General features: G+C 43.0%; 1 protein-coding gene across 6 annotated transcripts in view; it reads left to right on the forward strand.

Annotated features, from left to right (window-relative positions):
• The first annotated feature begins 355 nt into the window (after positions 1–355).
• KIAA1549L (KIAA1549 like) overlaps positions 356–24,343 on the forward strand; it is a 266,986-nt gene continuing 242,998 nt past the window's right edge. For all 6 annotated transcript variants that reach the window (XM_023239688.2, XM_045039126.1, XM_019812246.3 and 3 more), the window contains exon 1: positions 356–610. In XM_023239688.2, the coding sequence (XP_023095456.2) occupies positions 364–610 (247 nt within the window). In that variant the 5' untranslated portion in view covers positions 356–363. The remainder of the gene's footprint in view (positions 611–24,343) is intronic.

The raw sequence follows: 24,343 nt of genomic DNA on the forward strand, positions 1-24,343 counted from the left end.
CGCTCCTCGCAGCCTCGCCCCCTCATCCCGCGGGAGCCGACCCGGGGGTGGGGGCCCCGGGCGGCGCCCGTCCCACCCTCGCAACCCGGGCGCGCCGGCGCGGGGCGACAGGCACCGTGGGAACCCCGGCCGGCTCCCGCCGCGGCTCCATGAGGCCCCGGGCCCTGAGCGGGTGAAGCCGCGGCTCCGCGGAGCCCGCCCCGGGCGCGGCAGGACGAGCGAGCAAGTCGCGCCTCCCGGCGCCCCCGCCCTCCGGCGCCCGGGCCATGGCCGGAGATGCCCGGTGAGGACCGGGGCGCCGAAGGCTGGGCTCCCCGGCGCGGTGCGGAGCGAGGCAGCGGCCTGGATGTGTGAAGCGTCCCCATGGCTCGGCAGGAGGCGAAGCCCCAGGGCCGCAGGGAAGCTGGGCAGGCGGCGCGGAGGCGCAGGGGCCGGGCGGCCGGGGGAGCCGCCGGCGGCCGGGGCGTGAGGGGCTCCGGGCCGGCGCCCGGGCTCCGGGCCGCCGCGTCCCAGGATGCGCCGCCGCCGCCGTCGCCGCCGCCGCTGCCGCCGCTGCTGCTGGGACTCCTGCTGCTGGCGGCCCTCCCCGAGCACTGCCTGGCCGACCCGGGTAAGCACTTGGCGACTGCTTTGCCCCTATGGAGGTTTCTGGAGGAGCCGGGCCGCCCGTCGGGGCCGGCACCTGACGGGGTGGTGGTGGATGGAGAGGTCTTTGCAGCACCGGCGCTAGGATTTTCTCCGCCCTTTGCTGCTGCAACAGCGGGAGAACTGTCAGAAATCTGTCTCCGGGGAAGGCACCGTTGGGCGGGGAAGTAAAAAGAGGTGCATTCGCATCTTCTTTCTGGACAAGTTGCAGATCCTTCCTAGTGGTCCCACAGGCACGCTTCATTTAGATAAAGACATGGTGTTTTAGTAGGACACGTTTCAGGGTGGAGACATCCACTGTATTTTGGGCTCCCTGTTGGGTGTCCACTTTGTTTTAACTGCATGAAATGGCCAGAGAGTTTTAGGCAATTCCCGTGTCGGCTTCCCAATAGCGTTTCCCCCCCTACATGTTGACAGGAGACCCGTTTTCTTTTGGGATAGAGGTACCTAAAATAATTGCTTGCATCTTGCAAAGGGATCCAGGCACTGATCAAGTATATAACCCACTGTTTGCAGGAGGATAGTTAAAAATAATCACGCTTGTCTCTTAGACTCCCAAGAACCCCCAAGAAATAGATCTCTGTAATTCCTTGGACGATTTTGAGAAATCTTTTGTAACTCTTTCCGGGGGTGGGGGGAGTTATTCTGCTAATGTGCTTCCAAACTTACTGTGCAGTCAGGAATTGTCTGTGAAATAAGAATGATTACTATGGCACTTGGAAAGGTCAGGCTTTTGTTTGCGATGAAATTCTGTGCTCTTGGTACATTTAATTTATCAAGGAATATAGCTCTCACTTCAGCTAATGTGGTCCTGTAGTTATGTCCTTTTTAGCAAGGACTAATGAGGACTGCTTTTTTCTCAGCATACTCCTTCCTCCAAATTAGATTAAATTTCCTAATTATGAAGGATTTTGAAGGATTTAGATAAGAGAGTTTCAGGTTTAAAATATTGCTTGTCTTCAGCTGCTTAATTCAAAGCCCCCCACCCCCCTTTTGATTCACTTAAAGGGTCCCTGACATGAAGCATCTATGTTTGCAAGATACTGTCCAGGAATTTTTGTGTTATGATTATAGTGGTGACAAAGTTTGGTAATCTTTGGATGTGTGCCTGAGACCCAAGAAAAGCCTTTGAAGAATTTTAGCCCCCAGATTTTATGCCTCTAGCAGTTTTCAGTGATATGTATTTGGTATAATGGTTAAAAGGTAAGTCCTGAGTTAGACACATGCAAATACCCTCGTATTCCTTGGATCAGAAACACACTTTGAGTTTTTATTTAAAATAAATCAGATCTTTGGTAGTTTTGTAAACTGTTTATGAGATGTGAATTCCTGGATGTTGTTCATTTGAGTGCATATAGCAAAAACCGCTCAACCATCTGTAATATGTGAAATTTGGATTTTAGGTATTGTTCTCGTTCAGCCTGATGTCACATGATTTCCTCTGATAGGTTTTGAATTTCTCTTCTCCCTTCCGACCTTTGTACATTGACCCTTCTGAACCTCTGTGGCTTTACTTGGCTCTTCTTTCAGACTGCCAGAGCCTGATTTAGGGAACTTTTGATCCATATCTTTTCATTTCAGCCCTGATGTCCTTTTTCTTTTCTCTTTTAGTGTGCTGATCATGGGGATAGTTAGGAAAGGTGCTTTGATTAAAATGATGGTAAAAATCATTAAAATTGATGTTCCCCAAAGCCCTCTGTCTTTCCCTCTCTCATTGGAGTGACTTGTTTCCTTTGTGCTTTTTGGGTGCCCTTTCTGCTGTCACCCTTGATGACTAATTTCCCGTGGTCCAGATCACCTGTGGATCCAGAGTCTACCACTGGGCTCCGTGGGTTCCTGTGGGTTTGCCACTGATTCAGTGCCATGACTTGTCTCTCTCTCAGTGGAAGACTTGAACACTGGCTCCCTGTCCTGCCTCTTATCTGCCTTCATTTGTTCTCTGGATTCCAGTTGAGGCAGCTTCACTGCACGGTGGGTGAGTGCTGGGACTAACTTCAGGCATCCCAACGGGTTTATGTCAGGAAGCAGTGTTTGGAGGGAGGCAGGAGAATGGATGGCGCTTTTCTGGGACCTTTGATTTCCAACAACTTGGTTGGGGTACCTTCCAACAACAGGAGTGGTACCTGCTGCAGTTTGGTGCTGCTGCTCACTGCCAAATGTGTCTGATGCCGAGTTGCTTGAGAAGCCAGACCTATGACATTAAGAGGCTATTAAAAGTGCTAGTTTGCTACAGTCAAGGCATTGCTGTTCCTTGTTTTCTAGGCAAGGCTAAGGCAGACATTTACCCAGGTTGAAAAATGGGTAAATAGTTTGTTTCAGGAAAATGCTGTGGCAGTTGTTCAGAATCTTTGTGTTCTGGGGGCCCAGCAGTGTGTTTCCAGCCTGTCTCCACCCATTCCACCCAAGTGCTTTTGCTTTAAAATTCCTGAGGAATCAGGGCTCCCTCTCTTTGTCCTGTAAAAGGAAAGGCTGTTGCCCCCGGTGTCCTCCCTCAGACTCTCTCTCCTAACCTCCATCTCCATGGAGCCCTTGCTCCCAGGCCGTAACTTCTGTCTTGGATATGGAAGATGGATGTGGGAAAGAAGTTTCTTTAGAGCAGTGAGCGCTGGCACCCTCTATCCTCTTCTGCCCTCAGGGGCTCCAGGCAGGATGGTAAAGTTCAGACTTGACTTCCCGACCTTCTTAATTACCGATCCTGTGTGCCAATTGGGTGCAGGTGCAGTGCTCATTCCTTCATGGGACCTTGCCTCTCTGGGCCTCAGTTCTCTGATCTGTAAAATGGGGATAATAGCTCTAACCTCAGTGAGTTAATGAGGATCGAATGAGTTAATACATCTGAAGCATTTAAAACAGTACTTGGTATACATAGTAAATGCTCAGTGAACGCTAGGTGTTCTTCTAAAATGGCAGATATAAATTTGGAAGCCATTAGCATGGGATTGGATGAGAAACCTAGAGAGTAAGTATAGAGAAGAGGAGTGACCTGAGCAATGAGGCCTGGAAAACTGCAGCATTTGGGAGTACGGGAGAAGAGGGACCAGCAAAAGAGACTGAGAAAGGTTAGGTGAGGACTAGCAATGAATGTTGGTATTTGGAGATGTGGACGTGTTTGGTGCCCTCAGAGTAGAGGGGGTGAAGGTCTTACTGCAGTGGGTTCAAGAGAGAAAGGAAGAGGATAAATCAGAGATTGTAAGAAAGACAACTCTTAACAGCTCCCTGCCCTCTGTGGCTTCTCTCTCCCCAAGTTCACCTCTCCATGCCACAGACCTGCTGAGATCTGTGGTTCAGGTTGTGCAGATTGTTGTGTTAATCCTCAAATCAGTTTTCTAGGTGTGCAGGATGGTTTGGTGTTGATCTGGGTGCATTTCAGGGAGGAGAGATGCAAAGAAAACAAAACAAAACAAAACCCAAAAACAAAACTTCCATGCTGTTATGCCATCTTGGCCCCCTCCCCAAAAAGACAGCTCTTTTGAAGTTTTGTCTATCAAGGAAAGCAGAGTAAGAGAGGAAGTGGGTCAAGAGAGGGTTAAGATGGGATATAATTGCATTATATTTGTACTTTTCATTAAAAAATTTTTTTTAATGTTTATTTTTGAGAGAGAGAGAGAGAGAGAGAGAGAGAGAGAGAGAGAGCATGAACAGGGGCGGAGCAGAGAGAGAGGGAGACACAGAATCTGAAGCAGGCGCCAGCCTCTGAGCTGTCAGCACAGAGCCCCACGTGGGGCTTGAACTCACAAACCGTGAGTCGGACGCTTAACCGACTGAGCCACCCAGGTGCCCCTGTACTTTTTTATTTTTTAACATTAAAAGGTGTATGGCAAGAGTTTGGTGTTTTTTCCCCCAGATATAGACAATCCAATAAAATATATTTGAGCTTTTTACTCTCAGTATTATTTATTAGTGCTTCAAAGATATTTGCAAGATGTCCTAAACCTCGCCCCCTTTTCTTTCCCCATCCCACACATAAGTAAAGAAGATTTGGGGAACAGTAATGCTCTACTTTTAATACTGACATCAAACAGAAGTCCTGCCCTGCCCTGCCTCCACACCTGCTCTAAAACTGAACATCCTTATGAAAACTTTGGGATTCTGGATTCTGATGACAGCCAGAGTATCTCTCAGAAGTCTACTTCAGTCTTAAATTACTAGAATATGATCTGAGAATATTCAGCACGAATGTGCACGCTTTCTTTTTCATTTTCATTACCCTTCAAGCCTGTATTGTAGTTTTCTTTCTTTCTTTCCTTTCCTTTCTTTTTTTTTCTTTTTTTTTTTTTTTTTAAACAAACAACAACTCTACTCTTCTGCAGACAAAAATGAATAGCTGGAATGATCCTAAGTGATTTCTGTTGCTTGACAACATATTACAGAGGATTTGTAAACACACAGAGGGACACATTATTCTAGGTCACTAGATGTCTGCCTTGGATGGTGACTCTCTTTGGGGACTTCAGGACCAAAGGAACAGTTAGCATTCTGGGTATTGTAAGTATCAGTTATTGTAGCTGGAGGGAAGGTAGCAAGTGAGTCACATTGATGTGACAATATTTATCAACTGCCTGACATATACGAGGCCAAACTCTTCAGCACATAGTGGAAGTGTAGTGCAGAGCTGGCCAGGCCTGTCCCCTGCCCTGGAACAGCCTATAGCTAAGGATAAGAAAGCCTTACTCAGTGGGTGGGGTGGCAGGTCAATTAAATACTTCCGTGAATTGGTTCAGGTGGGGGGATGTGGCAAGACATAAAGTATCAGCTTTGTCCAAATCGTCTGTCTCTGCTCAGCTGCACCCTGTGAGGGAATGAGGCCCAGGGTGTCAAAGTTCTGACTTCTCAAGAAAAGCTGGATCGTTATTCAAAATCTTGTTTTCAAATGTCACCAACTAATTCAGATTTTTGAAATGTCATGCTGTACAAAGAAAACACACCCATGAGCCACCACTTTTTTTTTCTTTTTTAAGTCAGGTTTATTAAGGTATAATTTACATACAGTAGAATTCATCCTTTTTAGGTGTACTGCATGATTAGTTTTGACAGAAGTATATAATCATGGATCCACAGCCACAATTTAGATATAGAACATTTCTGTCACCTCCAGAAATTCCCTCCTGCTCCTTTGTAGTCAGTCCTTTCCCCCCTTCACATCCAGTCCCTGACAAGCACCAATCTATTCTCTGTCCCTATAATTTTGCTTTTAACTGAGGCTCACATAAATGGAATCATACTGTATGTAACACTTTATGTCTGGCTTCTCTGATTTAGTGTAATGCTCTCGAGAATCACATATGTTACTGCATATATGTATCTCCATTTCTGTACTTTTTTATTGTGATGTACCACAGTTGGCTTATCCATTTACCAGTTGATAGACATTTGGGGTGTTTCCAATTTGGGGCACACAAGTTTCTGTGTGGGCAGCTTTCATTCTCTTGGGTAATTACCTAGGAGTGGGATTTCTGGGTCTTAACATTAGATACGTGTTTAAACTTATAAGAAACTGCCAAATTCTTTTCCAAAGTGGCTGTACAGTTTTGTATTCCCATTAGCAATGCGTGAGTGTTCTGGTAGCTTCTCTGTATCCTCACTGGCACTTGGTTTTGTCACCTTTCTTTTTTTAATTTAAATTCCAGCTATTCCAGTAGTTTCTAGTGGTGTCTTATTATAGTGTTAGTTTGCATTTCTCTAGTTACTAATGATGTTGTGTGTCTTTTCATTTTCTTACTTGCTCTCTGTATCTACTTTGAAGTGTCTGTTGAGTCTTTTGCCCATGAAAAAAAATTGGATTATTTATTTTATTATTATCGAGTCTTGAACTTTTTTTTATGTATTCTGGATACAAGTCGTTTATCGGGTATGTTTTTTTGCAAATATCTTCTCCCAGTCTATGGCCTGTCTTTTCGTTTCATTGACAGTATTTTCCAAGAAGAGAAGTTTTAAATTTTGATTAATTCTAGTTTATCAACTTTTAAAGTTAAGATTTATGGTTGTTGGGGTGAAGTAGGTGCAAGGGATTAAGAGTTCACGTACCCTGATGAGCACTGAGTAGTGTATAGAAGTGCTGCATTGCTATATCACACACCTGAAACTAACACAACACTGTGAGTTAACTATGCTGGAATTAAAATAAAATAGACGAAATTAAAGAGCCTTCATTAAAAAAAGAAAAGATTTGTGGTTTTTGTATCTGAGGACAGAAATAACTTGCCTAACGCAAACCATAAAAGACTCATAAATACAGAGAACAGACTTGAAGGTTGCTGGAGGGGTGGTGGGTGGGGAGATGGGCTAAATGGGTGATGGGCATTAAGGAGGGCACTCGCTGGGATGAGCACTGGGTGTTATATGTAAGTGATCAATCCCTGGGTTCTATTCCTGAAACCGGTACTACACTGTATGTAAACTAACTTGAATTTAAATCAATAAATTTTTTAACAAAGGAAAAAAAAAATACTTGCCTAACTTAAGGTCACAAACAGCTATGATTTCTTCTAGAAGTTTTATAGTTTTATTTTGACCTTTAGATCTGTGGTCCATTTCATGTTAATTTTTGTATATGATGCAGGGAAAGAGTGGAGGTTAATGTTTTTTTGCATTGGGTGTTTAATTGTTCCAGCACCATTTATTAAAGAGATTATCTTTGCTCCATTGAATTACCTTGGTACTTTACATGTGCGGGTTTATTTCTGGAGTCTGGTTTGTTCTGTTCATGTATACTTTTTTCCTTATGCCAATAAAACACTGTCTTGATTTATCTAGCTCAGGGTTTCTTTCTAGCTCAGCACTCCTGACATTTTAGGCTGGATAATTCTTTGTTGTGGGGACTGTCCTGTGCCTTGTAGGATGTTTAGTGCCATCTCTGGCCTCAGTAGATGCCAGTAGCTCCCTCTCCTTTCCCAGTTGTAACAACCAAAAAATGTCTTCGGACATTGCTAAGTGGCCCCTGGGGTAAAATTGCCCCTAGATGAGAGTTCCAGTGCTGTATAGGAAGTCCTGAAATTAGATACTCTGAATCCTCTAGATCTTTTTTTCTTTTTCAAAATCTTTTTGGATATTCTAGTTCTTCTGTTTTTCCATATAGATCTTAGTATCTTTTTGCCAATCTGTATAAAAAAGCCTTGCTGGAATTTCTACTGGGATTTCATTGGAGAAGACTGTATCTTAACAATATTGAATTTTTTGATTCATGAACATGTCTCTCTCCATTTATTTAGGTAGTCTTCCTCTTCTTTCATCAATGTCTTATTGTTTTCAGCATATAAATTCAGCATATAAAAACATTTTCATGTTTTTCATTGGTTTGGGAAGCAGTACTTTAAAAATTCTTTGTTGATATATAGATAATATGATTTTTAAAATATTAGCCTTGTATCATGTGAACTTTCTAAACTCACTTTAGTTTTAGTAGCTTTCTGTAGAATCTTGGGGATTTTTCTTTATTTTAGATATTTATGCTTTTCATTTTTTTCTCTTGCTTCATTGCACTGGTTAGAACTTCAAGTACACTGTTGGATAGGAATGGGGAGAGTGGACATCCTTGCCTTGATCTCATTCAGCCTTTCACTATTAAGTATGATGTTGGCTGTAGTTTTGTTTTTGTTTTTGTTTTTTGTAGAGGCCCTTTATCAGGTTTAGGAAGTTCCCTTCTATACCCAGTTTGCTGTGAAAAAAAATTTTTTTAATCATAAATGGGTATTGAATTTTGTCAAATGCTTTTCTCTGTTGAAATCACCACAGGGTTTTTCCTTTTCAGTCTGTGAAAAGGCATTAGTTGATTTTAGAATGTTGGGCCAACCTTGTATTCCTGGGATAAACTCCAGCTTAGTCATGATGTATATTCCAGCTGGACCTGATTTTCTGATCTTTTTGTTGGGAATTTATAAAGTCTTATGTTCATGAAGGATATTGATTGGTCTGTAGCTTTGTTTTCCTGATATGTTTTGTCTGGTTTTGGAATAAGGGTAATGCTGGTCTCTAAAATGGTTTGAAAGCAATCTCTCTTCCGTTTTATGAAAGTGTTTGGATAGAATTGGTATTATTTCTCCCCTAAGGCCTATGGTCTTATAGTTGAGATTGAAGATTGCTTAAGGATTTCTTTAGTAAAATAAAAAGTATCAGATACTTCTAGTACATTTCTTCATTCTTCAGGCTAACAGTGGACACTTTCTAGACATTAGGACATTGGTTTGGTTTAAGGTCTAGGGTGAATGGCCTGGGTGAGGCGAAATCATGTTGGATGCACTCAGGAGACCGTTCACTCCTAGCTGGCTGTTGGCTATTTATCAAGTCACTTCACTTCTCAGAGCTTTAGTTTTCTCATCAGTAAATAAGACCTCAAGATCCACCGTTTTCCCTCCATTCCCCTGGCTGCGTGTTTCTGAGCCCTCAGCAAATGTCTTGGTGGGTTAGACTATTTGTATTTCTTACCTCTTTGTTCATTGGTGGCAAGTCCAGTCAAGGACTCTCATTCTCAAAGGGAAGAGTTTTCCCATATTTTGTAGTCATGGTTCCAACGTGAAGCCTAGATAAATATTGGCTTATCTTTAATTTTCGTCGACTTTTTAAAAATTGTAAAAGTAATATTTACTTTATTAAGTTCAAATAATGTGCAAGTTTATGCAGTAAAATGCAAAAGACCCTGTCGGCCCCGTTGCTATTCCTAGAGTTGTGTGCTGTCAAGCAAACATGATCGATCCTTCCAGATCTTTTTTCAAAGGATATGTATACATATCCTAACTTAATTTAAAAAAAAATTTTTTTTTTCAACTTTTATTTATTTTTGGGACAGAGAGAGAGAGAGCATGAACGGGGGAGGGGCAGAGAGAGAGGGAGACACAGAATCGGAAGCAGGCTCCAGGCTCTGAGCCATCAGCCCAGAGCCTGACGTGGGGCTCGAACTCACAGACCGCGAGATCGTGACCTGGCTGAAGTCGGACGCTTAACCGACTGCGTCACCCAGGCGCCCCCTAACTTAATTTTTTAAAGAGATTAAGGGTATAATGTTCAGAATATTTTTCACTTACCACTGTATCATGGCCCTTTTTATTGTCTTTTAAAAAAAATGTTTATTTATTTTGAGAGAGAGAGTGCATGAGCATGAGCAGGGGAGGGGCAGAGAGAGAGAATCGAGAGAGAGAAAGAGAGAGAGAGAGAGAGAGAGAGAGAGAGAGAGAGAGAGAGAGAGAATCCCAAGCAGGCTCTGTACTGTCAGTGCGGAGCCCACGTGGAGCTTGATTCCATAAGCTGTGAGATCCTGACCTGAACTGAAATCAAGAGTCAGATGCTCAACCAATGGAGCCACCCAGGCACCCCACATGGCCCTTTTTCCATTTTAAATTTGTCACAAGAGAATTTGAACTTCTCCTTGAAACATAGAAAAGCCCTTACTATAAAAGAAAACTTTTAAAAATCACAGATTGGATTCAAACCTACAGAGTTAAAACCTCTCCTTACACCATTTCTCCTATTTTGTCTATTCTTTGGCTTCCTTCCTTGGAAAAAACTTCCACAGATGTTAAGGAAAATCACAAACCCTCTTAAGCATCAAATAGAATAGGGACAAACACTGTGTTTACACCAACTAATGTAGATGTAAATAAGGCCAAGTAGCTGCCTCAAGTGTTTAGCCCAAGGACATCGCTGCACCTGCCATCTGTCCACTCAGGCAAGCCTCTGCCCTAATGCATCCTAACCACGAGAGGGGAATTTGATTTTGATTTTGATTTATATATGTTAAATCTACTCTTAGCTTGAAATAAAATCTCCTGACGTCAGAAACACAAAAATGGCTTTGTTATTTATGCAGTATCAGTAAATAGGAAGGTCTAGAATATTTCTAACTTTACTCTTGTGACGTGAAATACGGAATTAAGTGCCAGAATGATACCAGGCTCCCGGACCTACCCCTCTACCTCTGTTTCTGGTAATGAATGCTGCCTCTCTGTCACTTGTCTTTTTATTTGCCAAATGTCAACAACAAACCAAGGAAGGCTGGAGAAAAATGTGAAGTCTGAGAAGAAAATGTGTTGAAATTAACGTGCGGCTTGTAAGTCCTTGTCTAAAAGAGCTGAGCAAAAATATCTCTAAACCTACATACTTCATTATCAAATAATGAGTCTTTGTTTTGAAAAGAATAGAAGGATCTGGATTATGAGCATTATTTTGAACATAATTAAACTAGATTGAAGTGTATGAAAAACATCAGTGCCATAGAGCCGTCTCTGGCGGTTTCCTGTTCTTACGTTACAAATACTGGAAGTGAACACACGAATCAACCTGGTAAATCCTACAGAAATGAAACCTTCTGTGTGTGTGTTGGCGGGGGGGGGGGGGGGGGGGGAGGGTTGGAGAATAATTTCTTGTCTTTAGTCCAGCAATAAAAACAGCATTTTAAACAAGCGTTTTTCCAATGGCTAATGTGATATATTTACTTTTCCCTGCAGGGATAATGGTCCCCAGAGTTTGGCAGAGCACCTCATAGTTGTTGAAGTTTTTATTTTTTTATTTGAATCTCATATCACTCCTAAGAGAGGGTTGAGGAAGTGATTTGCTAAAGGTCACCCAGTGAGTGGTCCAGGGATTTTTACATTGTTCTGTGATTCAGGAATTGTGTGTTCTTCTCTGATTGTATGATTACACTATTCTATCATTACCTAGCTACTTAACTAAAACTACCTCAAGTATGGGGCCTTTGGCCACAGGGGAATCTCATGTGACATATTCAGAATAGTAATGAAAATATAATTGGGCCGTGTGGACTATATAATTGATGGAAATAATAGCTAACATTTTTGAGCATTTGCTGTTTGTATCAGCTCATTTGATTTTCACAACAACCCTATGAAGTAGGTTGTTAGAATCCCCGTGTTTCAGATGAGGAGCCTGAGGCATAGAGTAACTTTATAGTTACTCATCCAGTATCACATGGGTAAGTGTCGGAGGCAGGATTGGAACCCAGGCAGTTTGATCCCTTAGCCCTCACTCAGCTTCATTATATTGCCTTCCTCCACAGTAAGAAGCTGAGTTTACTGGATTTGTGTCTCAGGGACCTAGTGGCCTCTGTCTCTCTCTTTTCCTGCAGGCTGGATCTGTCCTTCTGCCTCTTCCTGTAGACTGGCTTTCTCTGCTTATCCAAAGCCTCTTGATCCCCCTGTAACTAAATCTTCTGGGTGCTTTTGCTCGCTGTGGTGCTCACTGCAGCCAGGATTGGCAAGAATTTTCGGTTTAAGTGCCCACCATCCAGTCACTGTCCCATTTCTGTATTTCCCAGGAGGGCAAATCAGGCTGCTGTCATCTGGCCAATGGAGTCAGGAGTCTACCCCTCATCTGATCAGCAGAGGCCAGAGAAGAAGGGTCAGGTGGTACAAAAATGACTTCCTAGGCTGACCCCCTCTTTCAGCCATGCCTATGGTAGAGGGCAGTTTTAAATAAGGTGGTGTGGATAGGGCAAGCTTCCCCAAATCAGTCTCTTCCATAGCAGTGAGAAACCAGGTTCATGTGCTGGTAAGCTGGCTCTGTGAAAAACATTGAGGACAAGTGGCCTGATCTATAGTGTTGGCCGATTTCCATGGTATAAATACTCCCACCATGGCTGATTTCAAGCTATCAGTGTGACAGTGGAGTTGGGAAGAGATGCACACAGTTGGCTCAGCGCCAAAGTGATCCTGTCCATCTGCCAGCTGCATACACTACCCATGCAGTGTGCACAGTAAGTGCACGGTGTCTCCAAGAAGTTTAAAGTCTGGGCTTAACAGGCTAACTAACTAGGTGGGTCTGTAGTTATGTAAAAGGAAATACTATTTCAAGGAAGAGAGGGTGGAAGTTAGATTGGGCATGCAGAGCCTAAAATAGCTTGAAGTATGTAGTCCTGAGTGTGCAATCTAGTAGGCACACAGAGATGCTTTCTAAAAAGTTACAGTTCCCTTGCCTGTGATGTCTCACTTGTGACATAGAATTAACCGTTTTCATTGATTTTAAGATGTCAGGCCTCGTTTTCTTGGAGGTGCATGGGTTTTGTTGGCACCAAAAGTGTTATTTTTCCTTTCAGATGTCAGCAGTTCCTTCTCATTTGGTGTTGTCATTAACGGGCTCCTTTCTTCGACCTTATAAACCTAGAGAGGTGAAGGCCATGTGGTGGCCTATGAGACACCTTCCAGTTGAATAAACACTGTTAGTCTTGATTGGAGGCTTTTCTTTATGATCTTAAGGCCATTTCTCAGTTCATGTAATTATGCTGAAAGTCAAGACAGTCTTGTGACAACCACCCTTGACAGCACGTCACATGCCGTCACAGATCTCAAGGCTCGTCTGGTTGGCTCTTTTCCCTTGCACATCTGCGAGGGGACTGGGAGTCCTGGATTCTGTATGCTACTTATGGTTCTGCCGACGTTCCTGATCTTTCCTCGTGATGGGACTATGTCGCTAACTCTGGCCAGCCCTAACAAAGGGTGGTGCTGGCCACTGGGAGATGGAATGAGGAAGTGTTGGCAACGTAGATCTCCTTCAGACATGGAGTCCCAAGTGTCCTACTGATGGAAGGTCAGTGTCTTTACCTATAAAAATAGCACAGTTAATTTATTCTTTTAATTTCCCAGGGGCTGTAGCGAGAGAAAAATTTGACAAGATTCTTCTTTTATGTTTCACTGGAGATTTGTCCTAGTTTATGGTTATGTTGACTTCTGAATAGGACTAACATTTATGAAACGGCTACTGTTGTGTTAGTCACTGGATCAGAGTTCCATCTTACTTAACCCCCATGATGACACCGTGAGGTAATTCTTGTCTACTTTGTTTGGAGGAAGCAAAGACTGAGAGAACATTTAAGAAATTGACTTGCCTGAGGGCACATTGTTTGTAAGTGGTGAAGATGGGATTTGAAACCAAATCTGACTACAATGTAAATACATTTTCTTCTACGCGGTGCTGGCTTTCCCCCCTCAGCTTATTACATTTTCAAGCACACAGAGGAGTTGAAGGTACTGTATAGTGAATGGCTGTTACCTACCACCCGGATGATCTAATTAACATTTTGCTCTATGTTTTTATCATATGTCTCGTCTGTACTTCTTTTTCTTTTTAATTGATTTTTAAAAATTTATTTCATTTTTTTTATTTAAAAAAAAATTTTTTTTTTCAACGTTTTTATTTATTTTTGGGACAGAGAGAGACAGAGCAGAGCATGAACGGGGGAGGGGCAGAGAGAGAGGGAGACACAGAATCGGAAACAGGCTCCAGGCTCCGAGCCATCAGCCCAGAGCCTGACGCGGGGCTCGAACTCATGGACCGCGGGATTGTGACCTGGCTGAAGTCGGACGCTTAACCGACTGCGCCACCCAGGCGCCCCAAATTTATTTCATTTTTGAGAGAGAGAGAGAGCAAGCAAGCATGAGCAGGGGAGGGGTAGAGAGAGAGGGAGAGAGAGAATCCCAAGCAGGCTCCGTGCTGACAGCATGGAGCTCTGCACTGGGCTCGATCTCATGAATCACAAGGTCATGAATTGGACATCAAGAATAGGACGCTTAACTGACTGAGCCACCCAGGCGCCCCTATTGTCTGTACTTCTTTCCATCCATTAATTCCTCTTTTTTTGATATATTCAAAGTTATCGAAGTTGCAGACATCAGTACATATTGTCCCTAAACAGTGCAGCATGCATGCCTTTGATTAAACTTCAATATTTATTTTTTATTTTTTTAGGTAATTTTATGTACAGGGAAATATAGAAACCCTAAGTGTACATTCCTACATTTTGACAAATGCATGCGTCTGTGTAACCCAAATTCTTGTTAGGACTTAGAACATGACCATCACCCTGGGAAATAAGTTCCCTCTTGCCCTCCTGTAGGCAGTCCCCTCCTTCAACACCTTTACCCACCCCAGGCATCACAGTTTGATTTTTTTCACCACGGCTTAGTTGTTTTTTTTTTTTAATATATGAAATTTATTGTCAAATTAGTTTCCATACACCACGGCTTAGTTTTAATACCAGGCAGTCTTAAATAATGATGCCTGTTGTTTCTAAATGGACTCTTCCTGATATGTATTAATTGAGCCATTATTTATTGAGCAGCTGGTATGTGGCAAGTACTGTGCTGGGTGTGAGGGACATAGCTGGAAGGAAGCAGACATTGGCTCATGGGGGAGAGAGAGACATGGGTCAGCTCCTCATAGGAGTAAGTATACAATTACCTACAGAGGTGAATGCTGTGAAAGGGAAACCCTGGATGCCAGGGAGGCTTAGTGAGTAAGGAGGAGGATGATCAGGGAAGGCTTTCCTGGGGAAGTGAAACTTGAGCCAACATCAGAAGAATGAGTAGGAGATAGCCAGGCAGAGATTTAGAGCAAAGGGAAAGGTGGGCACTGTCTTCTGTGGTGGGAAGAAGTGTGGTTTATTCTGGAACCAGAGAGGAGGGTATGGCTATTGGGCAGGAATCATGAGGATAGTGACTGCTGGACTAGGCAGGAGAGGTGGCAGGGACACATCACACAGGAGACAGGCCATGAACTCTAGCTTTTTATCTTAAGAGGGATGAGAAGCCATTGTGTGACCTTGACATTCAATGGCCCAATCAGTTGGATGAAGAGGAGACATGGACTGTATGCTCTGGAATTATAGCTAAAATTTAATAGTTTTGGCATGAAACTTCCAAGTATTTTTCTAAGCTTATTTATTTATTTTGATAGAGAGAGAGAGTGTGTGTGTGAAAGTGGGAGAGGGACAGAGAGAGAGGGAGAGAGAGAGTTCCAAGCAGGCTCTGAGCTGTCAGCATAGAGCCTGGACATGGGGCTTGAATTGTGAACTGTGAGATCCTGACCTGAGCCAAAATCGAGAGTCAGATGCTTAACTGATTGAACCACCCAGCTGGCCTGTGAAGCCTCAAAGTTTTAGGAGAACCCTCATTTACGTTATGAATCCTACACAGGTCTTCAGATTCCTCATGATTTTTTTCCCTCACCTGTTTGCCTGCCCAGGCAGTAACAGCTGCTCAATAAAGATCTTTGGTGCCTCCAGCTCTTGCCTGCCCACTCCTTCCATTCTCACTGCCTCCATTTCATGGTCTCTTTCACTCCTTAACTAAATACCCTCCTCTGCCCACCCCTCCCTGGAAAGGGATCCTGTTAGAGTCACAGTGACTGCATGATCGCTTGAATCCTGGGACAGTTGTCTAATCCCCTTTGCTCTGTTATTCTGTAGAGCCTCCCAACGTAGCCTCTTCCCAAACTTACGGATTGAACAACCACCTTTGTACCGATGATGTAAAAGGTTCTCTGTTCTGTCCTGAGGTTGAGACTCCTATGTCTCATTGGATACCTCTACCCGTGGCCACCGACACTTCAACATTTCTCCCTCAAAGGAAATTCATCTTCTTTGGAGTCCTGCTCCTCGCCAGTATTTGCAGTTTCAGTGAGTGTGACCAACTACCTTTTCATTGGAGCCAGAAATCTGAGAATCATTCTAGATTGTTTTCTTTTGCTCTTTCCCTTCATTTACTTGGCCACTAAATCTTGGTAGTTGTATTTTTGAATGCTCTTATAATTCTGTCCTTTTTCTCTCTCTGCTGCCTCATTTCAGACCCTCCCTCTTTGTGGTCTGTGTGTTCTTGTCAGAGCCATGCCTCCTAACTGACCACCCTCCTTCTAATCTTGGCCCCTGCTAACCAATCTCATCCTTCAGCCAGAGATTTTTATAAAACATAAATCCACCTAAACCCTTCAATGGAGTTCAGCTCCATTGCTTAGTGATCTGGGTACTTTATGAATGAGCCACCTCAACCCATACCTGCCACCATAGCTAGACTCGCAGTTCTCCTAAAGCCCGTTTATGCCCCTTAGGTTTTATTCTTTCTGCCTGAGAAGCACTTCTGAGCCCTGCCTGCTTGGTTGGTGGCTGTACTTCCTTCAGGGCTCAGTCCAAGTCCTGTGTCCTTCAAGTATCCATTCCTGGCACACAGTCTGCTCTCATCCACAGGAGTTAGAAGCCATACTTCCCACTCCTACCCCCTGTACTGTCTGAATGGTCTACTGGTCTGCCTCCTTCATCAGTCTGTGAGCTCCTTAGAGTAGTTCTCTAAAGATAATCCCAGGTTCACTGGGGTCCTAGAAACTCTTTCACAACAACTATGATCCATGTGCAAAAACTGTTTTCATGATAACTGAGGATACATACTGTTATAGCCATGTCTGTTAGAAGAAACAATGAAGGGCACCTGGGTGGCTCAGTTGGTTGAGTGTCTGGCTCTTGCCTTTGGCTCAGGTCACTATCTCATGGCCGCATTGGGGTCTGTGCTAGATGTAGAGTCTGCTTAAGATTCATTCTCTCTCTCTCTGTCTCTCTCTCTGTCACTCTCTCCCCCACTCCCTCGCTCCCTTCCTCCCTCTATTTCTGCCCCTCCCTCCCCTTAAAAAAAAAAAAAAGAAAGGAGAAACAATGAGTTCACTGGCTAGTGAGACAACTTGCTAGAGGAAGAGGGAAGAATATACTACAAAGTCAAGGCAGTTCTAAGGGACAGCCCAGATATGGGCTCCTGAGCTTAGGAAACAGTAAGAGCTATCAGGGTAGGAAGGAATGCCACTTGATTGCTAAAAGGTGATGTGCTTGTGGAATCAGTTTCAGCTCTAAAGATGAAAGTGTGCAGACAACCCTTGAGTTTCAAAGGCTGGGATCACGTCTTATTTGTCTTAACATAGGGTCTTACACATACATAATACATACAGGATAACTGTGGTGTGTATAAAGGAAGGAAGAGAATTTCCTAGTACATTCTCACCATACTCATAAAATCCTGTTCTATTATTTCTGGTCTTAAAACCTTCCTTGACTGTTCTGCCAAAAAATACCTGATGGGGTGATCCTGGTGGTGGAATGGAGTGCAGGGATCACAGCCCAGAGGGCTGACTTCTGTCTATAGATGTGTTTTCAAAAATTAAACACTTGTCAAACAAAAATAAGAATCACTTAAAACTTGGGAGCTTTTCCATAAAAATTAGGATTCCTAGGTTCTCTTGAAATGATTAGAAGGTTGATCATGCCGGTAAAATAAATTACATTCTTGCATGGCCACAATTAGCTAAAGTTGAATAGTGGCATCTCCTTTAGATGAGGCATCTGTCACAAGCCCCATCTTGTCCCACTGAAATCACATATAGACCGAGATGGGTTAACTCTGGTAACAATCCAGTACTCAAATCTGTAATGGCTCAAAACCATAGAGTTTTATTATTCACTCACATAAAGACCAAATGAGTGTACCTGATTGGCGGGAGCTCTCTACCAAGCAGTGATTTGGCGACCCAGGATCCTTCCTTTGTGATTTTGCCATCTTCAATCTGTGGCTTCCAAGGCTGCTAGGCTTGTCTGCATCCAGCCAATGGAAGGGGACGAGAAAGGGAAACAGGTCCAAAAGGGCTATGCATCATCCTGTTCACTTTTCAAGGGTGAGGGCTCCATCACTGGGCCACACCTACCTGCAGAAAGAGGCTGGGAAATGTAATATAAGAATGGGCCCAGAAGGAAAAGAAAACAGGTTTGGTGAACAGCCAGCTAGTATCTGATCCAACTCATTTATTTAACTTTCTTGGCGCCTTTAGGCATTTGAGTTTGCAATCCCTAGAGATTAAAGAAACCTGGGGTCAAGTCACTATAATGTCAGCTCCAGCAGGACAGGGGCTTAATCTGTTTTGGTCACTGCTGTATATGCAGTGCCTCACACACAGTAGGTGTTCAACAAATCTTTGTTGATTATATGAATGAATCCCCCTCTGCTCTGAGCAGAATGATATATAACTAGATGATAATAGCTGCCATTTACTTAGTGCTTATTATATGCTTAATTCTGTTAGTAGGCCTGGTGCTGCCTCAGGGAAAGAGTGCTAAGATTTGGTCAGTAATGATAGCTACAGGATTAGAAAGAAGGGTGGATGTGAGAATTTCTTTTTCTCTTGTCTCCCACTTTCAATGTTTTTCTGGGATTCCCTCTATCAATATACTGATGAAAAAATTTAATATATTGGTTGATGGTTAGGGGACAAGATCAGTTATTTTCAACTCTGTAGTTTTGGTAGACAGATGGTTGCTACTTAAAGTAAGATTTTCCTTTCTATATGCAACAAATTCCAATTGTATTGTACTCAGTTGTCCCTAAATGGATCGTGATCCATTTCTTAAAGGGGCTGCTGAGGGGGCAGCAGCTCACCTGCAGTGTCTGTATCTCTCAGACTCTGCTGGAGCCCCTTTCCTGGAAAACCGCCCCTAAGAAGATGGAGGAACATAGGGAAAATAGAAATGTGTAAACACATACCCCAAAGCGTAGATCATTCAGGTATTTACAGAAGTATTGTGAGAAGAAAAGGGTTAATGGGGTGGTGCTGGCAGGATTTCTGAGAAGTTGGGTTGATCTGGGGGAGGACCTTGAATCAGTCTTTATTTTATTTTATTTTATTTTATTTTATTTTATTTTTTAATTTTTTTTTCAACGTTTATTTATTTTTGGGACAGAGAGAGACAGAGCATGAACGGGGGAGGGTCAGAGAGAGAGGGAGACACAGCATCGGAAACAGGCTCCAGGCTCTGAGCCATCAGCCCAGAGCCTGACGCGGGGCTCGAACTCACGGACCGCGAGATTGTGACCTGGCTGAAGTCTGACGCTTAACCGACTGCACCACCCAGGCACCCCGAATCAGTCTTTAAAGGGAGGAGTTTGACTTGAGCGTTTTCCAGCCACAGTGGGAAACTCAGGAAAGCCTGAGTGAGGGAGAGTGAAGGGGACTCAGTTAAACTCACTTAATTCTTTTTGCTCCCTTTGCCTCACCAATAAGCACTCACTTTCTCTCTTTTTCTCTCTTTTAAAAGTTTTAAGTAATGAATTAATGCTTAGTTTTAGGCTTTCTCTCCCCTTTCTAAATTTCATCATAATTTCTTTAAAAGTTGAAACATTTTTTTCCTATTTAAAACGTGATCACAAGGCAACCTTAAAAAATATATTTATTTTTTACAAGGCAACCTTTTAACAATGAGGGGCACCTGGGTGGCTTAGTTCATTGATTGTCCAACCCTTGATTTCAGTTCAGGTTATGATCTCACAGTTTGTGCACTGACAGCATGGAGCCTGCTTGGGATTCTCTCTCTCCCTCTGTCTCTGCCCCTCCGCACGCTTGTGCTCACTTGCTCTCTCTCTCTCAATGATAATAATAATAATATTAAAGGAAAGTTTTGAAAGGAGGAAAACATCACTTACAGATTCCCTGCATTAATGCCTCAATTCGTATCTGGTTGGAAACTAAAAGTTCCAATTTGATAGTCGACTATTAAATACTAATGTTAGGGCAGCATCCTCTCTACACCAGATGACTTTTTACCAGTCTACGGTGAGATAAGTATAGGGGCTAAAGGTGTAGAAACATAGCAGTTAGACACTGTGGGACATCAGGTGTGTGTGGTTGCTGGATTTGCCCCACAGATCGGGAACTAGACCAGTTTGGGTGGGATGGAACCTACATGGTGAGTTGCAGATGCGATGAGCTGTAGGTGATGGACTAGAAAGTGAAAACCAACCAACCAGTGAACCAGCCAACAAAGACACAGTGCACTAGTCCTTTGCCATGGATAGTACTCTACACTGCTTGCTCATCTGTTATCACTTACTCTTCTATTCATAGCCAAGTTAGAAGAAGAAGAAAAATCACCCATAATCCCAGCAATCGAACTGTTCTTAGGATTGTTGTCTTTCCTGGCATCCCTTTGCTTCGAATGCCTTTTACAAATATAATTGTAACCATAATCTATCGTGGTTTCTGAATCTTTAAATGCAGACTTTTAGTTGACATTATGGGGAAATTTTTGTGATTCATCTATAGTCTGAATTAAAGATTTAGTAATCACTTAAGTCTCCTAATTGTCTCTTTTTAAAGGAATTTTCAGATCTTTCAGCTCCAATTAGTGTTTATAACACCCCGAGATTTTTGTGTTTTTTGAGCGGGAGGGAGAGGAGAAGAGAGTATTTTTCTTCTCGGTTCTAAATGTTTTTGGTTTATTGTCATGCAGGCAAGAACTGCTAAGAAATAATTCAAGCATGTTGTGTTCACCTTTTCAGTATTCTACTCTCATTAATCCCAAGGGTTACAGAAGATGCAGTTTTTGTCCTCTATTTTCTCTGTTCAGGTGAGGTTAAATTCTCACAAGTCACCAAGCTTACCTGGTGGTTGAGACGCCAGGCGGTGAGCTGGCCATCTGGTGAAATGGACATCACCTCCCACAAATAGGCATCTCCCATGGTGGAATGCCATCCCGAGGGCCATCGTTCTGAATCCCCCTGGCTCTGTCCACTGCCCACAGGCCATCTGTTCTCCCCCACCCCAGGGTTTATTTTGGCTTTGCATGCTGATGTATGATCAGATCTCTTCTGAGTCACCTGTGCCCACCTTGGTCTTTTTTTTTTTTTTTTTTAATCTTTTCCATCTTTGGAAATGGTTCCAAATTGTACTCACTCAGTTTTATGAACTCAGAATAACAAAGATGAAGAAGGAAGGGGGATATCGCCATGTTTTGTCATAGGCTTTGGCACCCCATCTCCTCTTTGTTGTGGCTCATCTGCCTGTGGGCTCAGCTTTTTGGCTTACAGCATCATTAAGCCTGCCCTTGCTGGAAAGAGCTAACCCCATTCATGCTCATGGGAAACCGATTTTTGATTCCTCACTAGTTCATTGCTTATCTCAAGCCATCTTTAAGAAGGATGTTTAATAATCTGTTCTGAATTTAGTAATAACTAATAGATAATTTCTATTATTCTGACACCATGTGATATTTTGACAATAATTTTGACAGTCTTGCTGGCTTCTGGCCTTTTCGGTATAGCACGTCTTTACAAGTCAATGATATTTGTAAATGTGTGGAATCAGCCAATCAAATATTTACAGATGTGCATGATGTCCTAAGTAAGACTAGTGCTGGGGGAAGTTTCCAAAATGGTACCAATAGTGCTTTTAAGAAATATACACAGGGGCACCTGGGTGGCTCAGTTGGTTCAGCGTCCGACTTCAGCTAAGGTCATTATCTGTTTATCTGTTAATCAGATATCTGTTAATCGGTTTCTGAGTTCGAGCCCTGCGTCGGGCTCTGTGCTGACAGCTCGGAGCCTGGAGACTGCTTCTGATTCTGTGTCTCCCTATCTCTCTGTTCCTCCCCTGTTCACACTGTCTCTCTCTCTCAAAAATAAATAAACATTAAAAAAATGAAAAAAAAAGAAATATACACAAGGACATGGTGCAAGAAAGTAGTTAATTGAACATGGAAGGTAAAGTTTCCAGGTGTGCAGTGCATGGTACAGAGAATGAAAGTCAAAGAGTTTAATCTCATTTTTATTCCTGGGCTGTGAAGTTTCACATCTCCTTTGCTTTGGGTTCCAATAGGAATGGACTAGTGGGTCCCTAGCGCTGAGGACGTGTCTTAAAGAGCAAGGATTGCTGAGTGTCTGTGTTCTGGGACCCCACAGTCTGGGATGGGGCTAGAGGTCCTCTGGGAACTTTCAAATTGTTTGTTTTTACCAGAGCATGTCTTAGAGAATCAGGCAGGCACCAGCAACAGAATCTTTAAAAAGAGAAGTTGGCATTTTACTCCTGAAATATATTCTTGCCGCAAGACACAGTAGAAATTGTGGAATAAAGTTATCTTTAAACAGTTCTTATTTGAATTACCTGAAACTATAGTATATCTTTACTAAATAACTCTGTGACATGTACGTTATAGTGAAAGTAATCGTTTCCACTTATTCTGTGAACACCTACTGTGTTCCTGCCTCTGTGCTGAGTGCCTGACATGCTTATTACAGCTTTTAACCCTTTTTTAAAAAATTTTTATTTATTTATTTTTGAGAGTGAGATAGAGAGCGAGCAGGGGAGAGGCAGAGAGAGAAGAAGACAGATTCTCAAGCAGGCTCCGCGCTGTCAGCGCAGAGCCTGACATGAGCCCGACCTCAAGAACCATGAGATCACGACCTAAGCCGAAACAAGAGTCGGATGCTTAACCAACCGAGCCATTCAGGTGCCCCAGCTTTTAACCTTCACGGCAGTTTTAATGAGGTGTGGCTGTAATGATTCTCATTTTACAGATGGGGAAGCTGAGGCTGAGAGAGACAGTGTAACTTTGCCAGGACCATAGAGCATAATAGTGTTGGACCTGTCCCTGGAACCCAGGGCCTGTGCTCTGTCCCACTGCTATGCTGAGTGCTCTCTGTGATTGTATCTGCCCCTCCTCTGTCCCAGGCCTGAGGATAAGGTAAAGCAGTTTTACCTGATAGGTGCATATTATATGCTCTATAGAGTTTTTACGTCCACCGTCTCTATAGTATGATCTGGCCACAAAGCGGGTATGAGGGTGGCTGTGGCCACAAAAATGTCCACACTTGTCTCCGCATTTCAGATTTCAGATACACACTAAATGGTATGTATTTCCAAGCTCTTATTATTTGGGATAATGAGAACTGACTAGACGGGGTTTTGACCCCCACAGTGCTTGAAATTCAAGTACACTGGCAAGAATTCTAAAGAATTTTATGGAATTTTTCAAGGCTCACACATACAGATTGACTCATTTGTGCCTTTGGTCTTGCGTCAGCCCTTAAAAAACTCATAGGCCTGAATCACACCGTGGCCACATCTAAATAAAATGTGGATGCCGTGGGATATGGTTCTGAATTTGCCCTTTGAGCTTGGTGAATTATGATTTTTGTCTGGGGACTTGTCACTTTCCCTGCCCTCAGTGACCGCTGCATTTCTCATGCTGGTAATATTGAAAATAATGTTTTGGTTTACAGCTACCTTTTATGGAATTCACATCAATTTATACCAGAGAATTGGATCCGAGATGGGTGTTGAGAATTTCTTGCATCTGTATGCTCAGTTAAAAAATGTCCAATAGCTTTCTTATGTCACTAATCTATTCAGCAGTAATTATTGAGTGCCTACTGTGTGCCAGGTGCTGTGCTGTCCTGAAGACTCACAATTACTCTGGTCCAGCCCATTTCTCAGGGCAGCCGCTAACCACCGCTGAGTGACCCTCATCGGTGCTCACCTATTTACCAAACATTTACTGGAAGCCCATGTTGATTGATTACCCAGTATTAGGGCATAGTCACAAATATCTATACGTTAGGCTCAGACTCAGAGAACTTTGGTCAAAGACACTCCCAGGCTTCAGAGCACGGGGGGCAAACTAAATAAATAAATGCTGGGTAGACAGGTAACAATCATTTAACACAACTCCCTCATTTTACAGGTAAGACATTGAGGCTCCGAGAAGAATCATTTGGTCAAATTAAGGAACCAATAGTATTGAAGCTTTCATTTTAGGATTTGGCAACCTCTTGAGTTTTAAGTTCCACCAGTAGGATTTAAAAAAAAATTTTTTTTTTAATGTTTATTTATTTTTGACAGAGGGAGAGAGAGAGACAGAGCATGAGCGGGGGAGGGTCAGAGAGAGAGGGAGACACAGAATCTGAAACAGGTTCCAGATTCTGAGCTGTCAGCACAGAGCCCAACACGGGACTCGAACTCACAGAATACGAGATCATGACCTGAGCCAAAGTCAGACGCTCAACCGACTGAGCCACCCAGGTGCCCCTCTACCAGTAGGATTAAGGAATAAAATTCCTCTTTTTTAAAAAAAAAATTCTTTTTAATGTTTATTTTTGACAGAGAGAGAGAGAGAGAGAGA

The sequence above is a fragment of the Felis catus genome, chromosome D1, assembly GCF_018350175.1.
Source record: "Felis catus isolate Fca126 chromosome D1, F.catus_Fca126_mat1.0, whole genome shotgun sequence".
Classification (NCBI taxonomy): Eukaryota; Metazoa; Chordata; class Mammalia; order Carnivora; family Felidae; genus Felis; species Felis catus.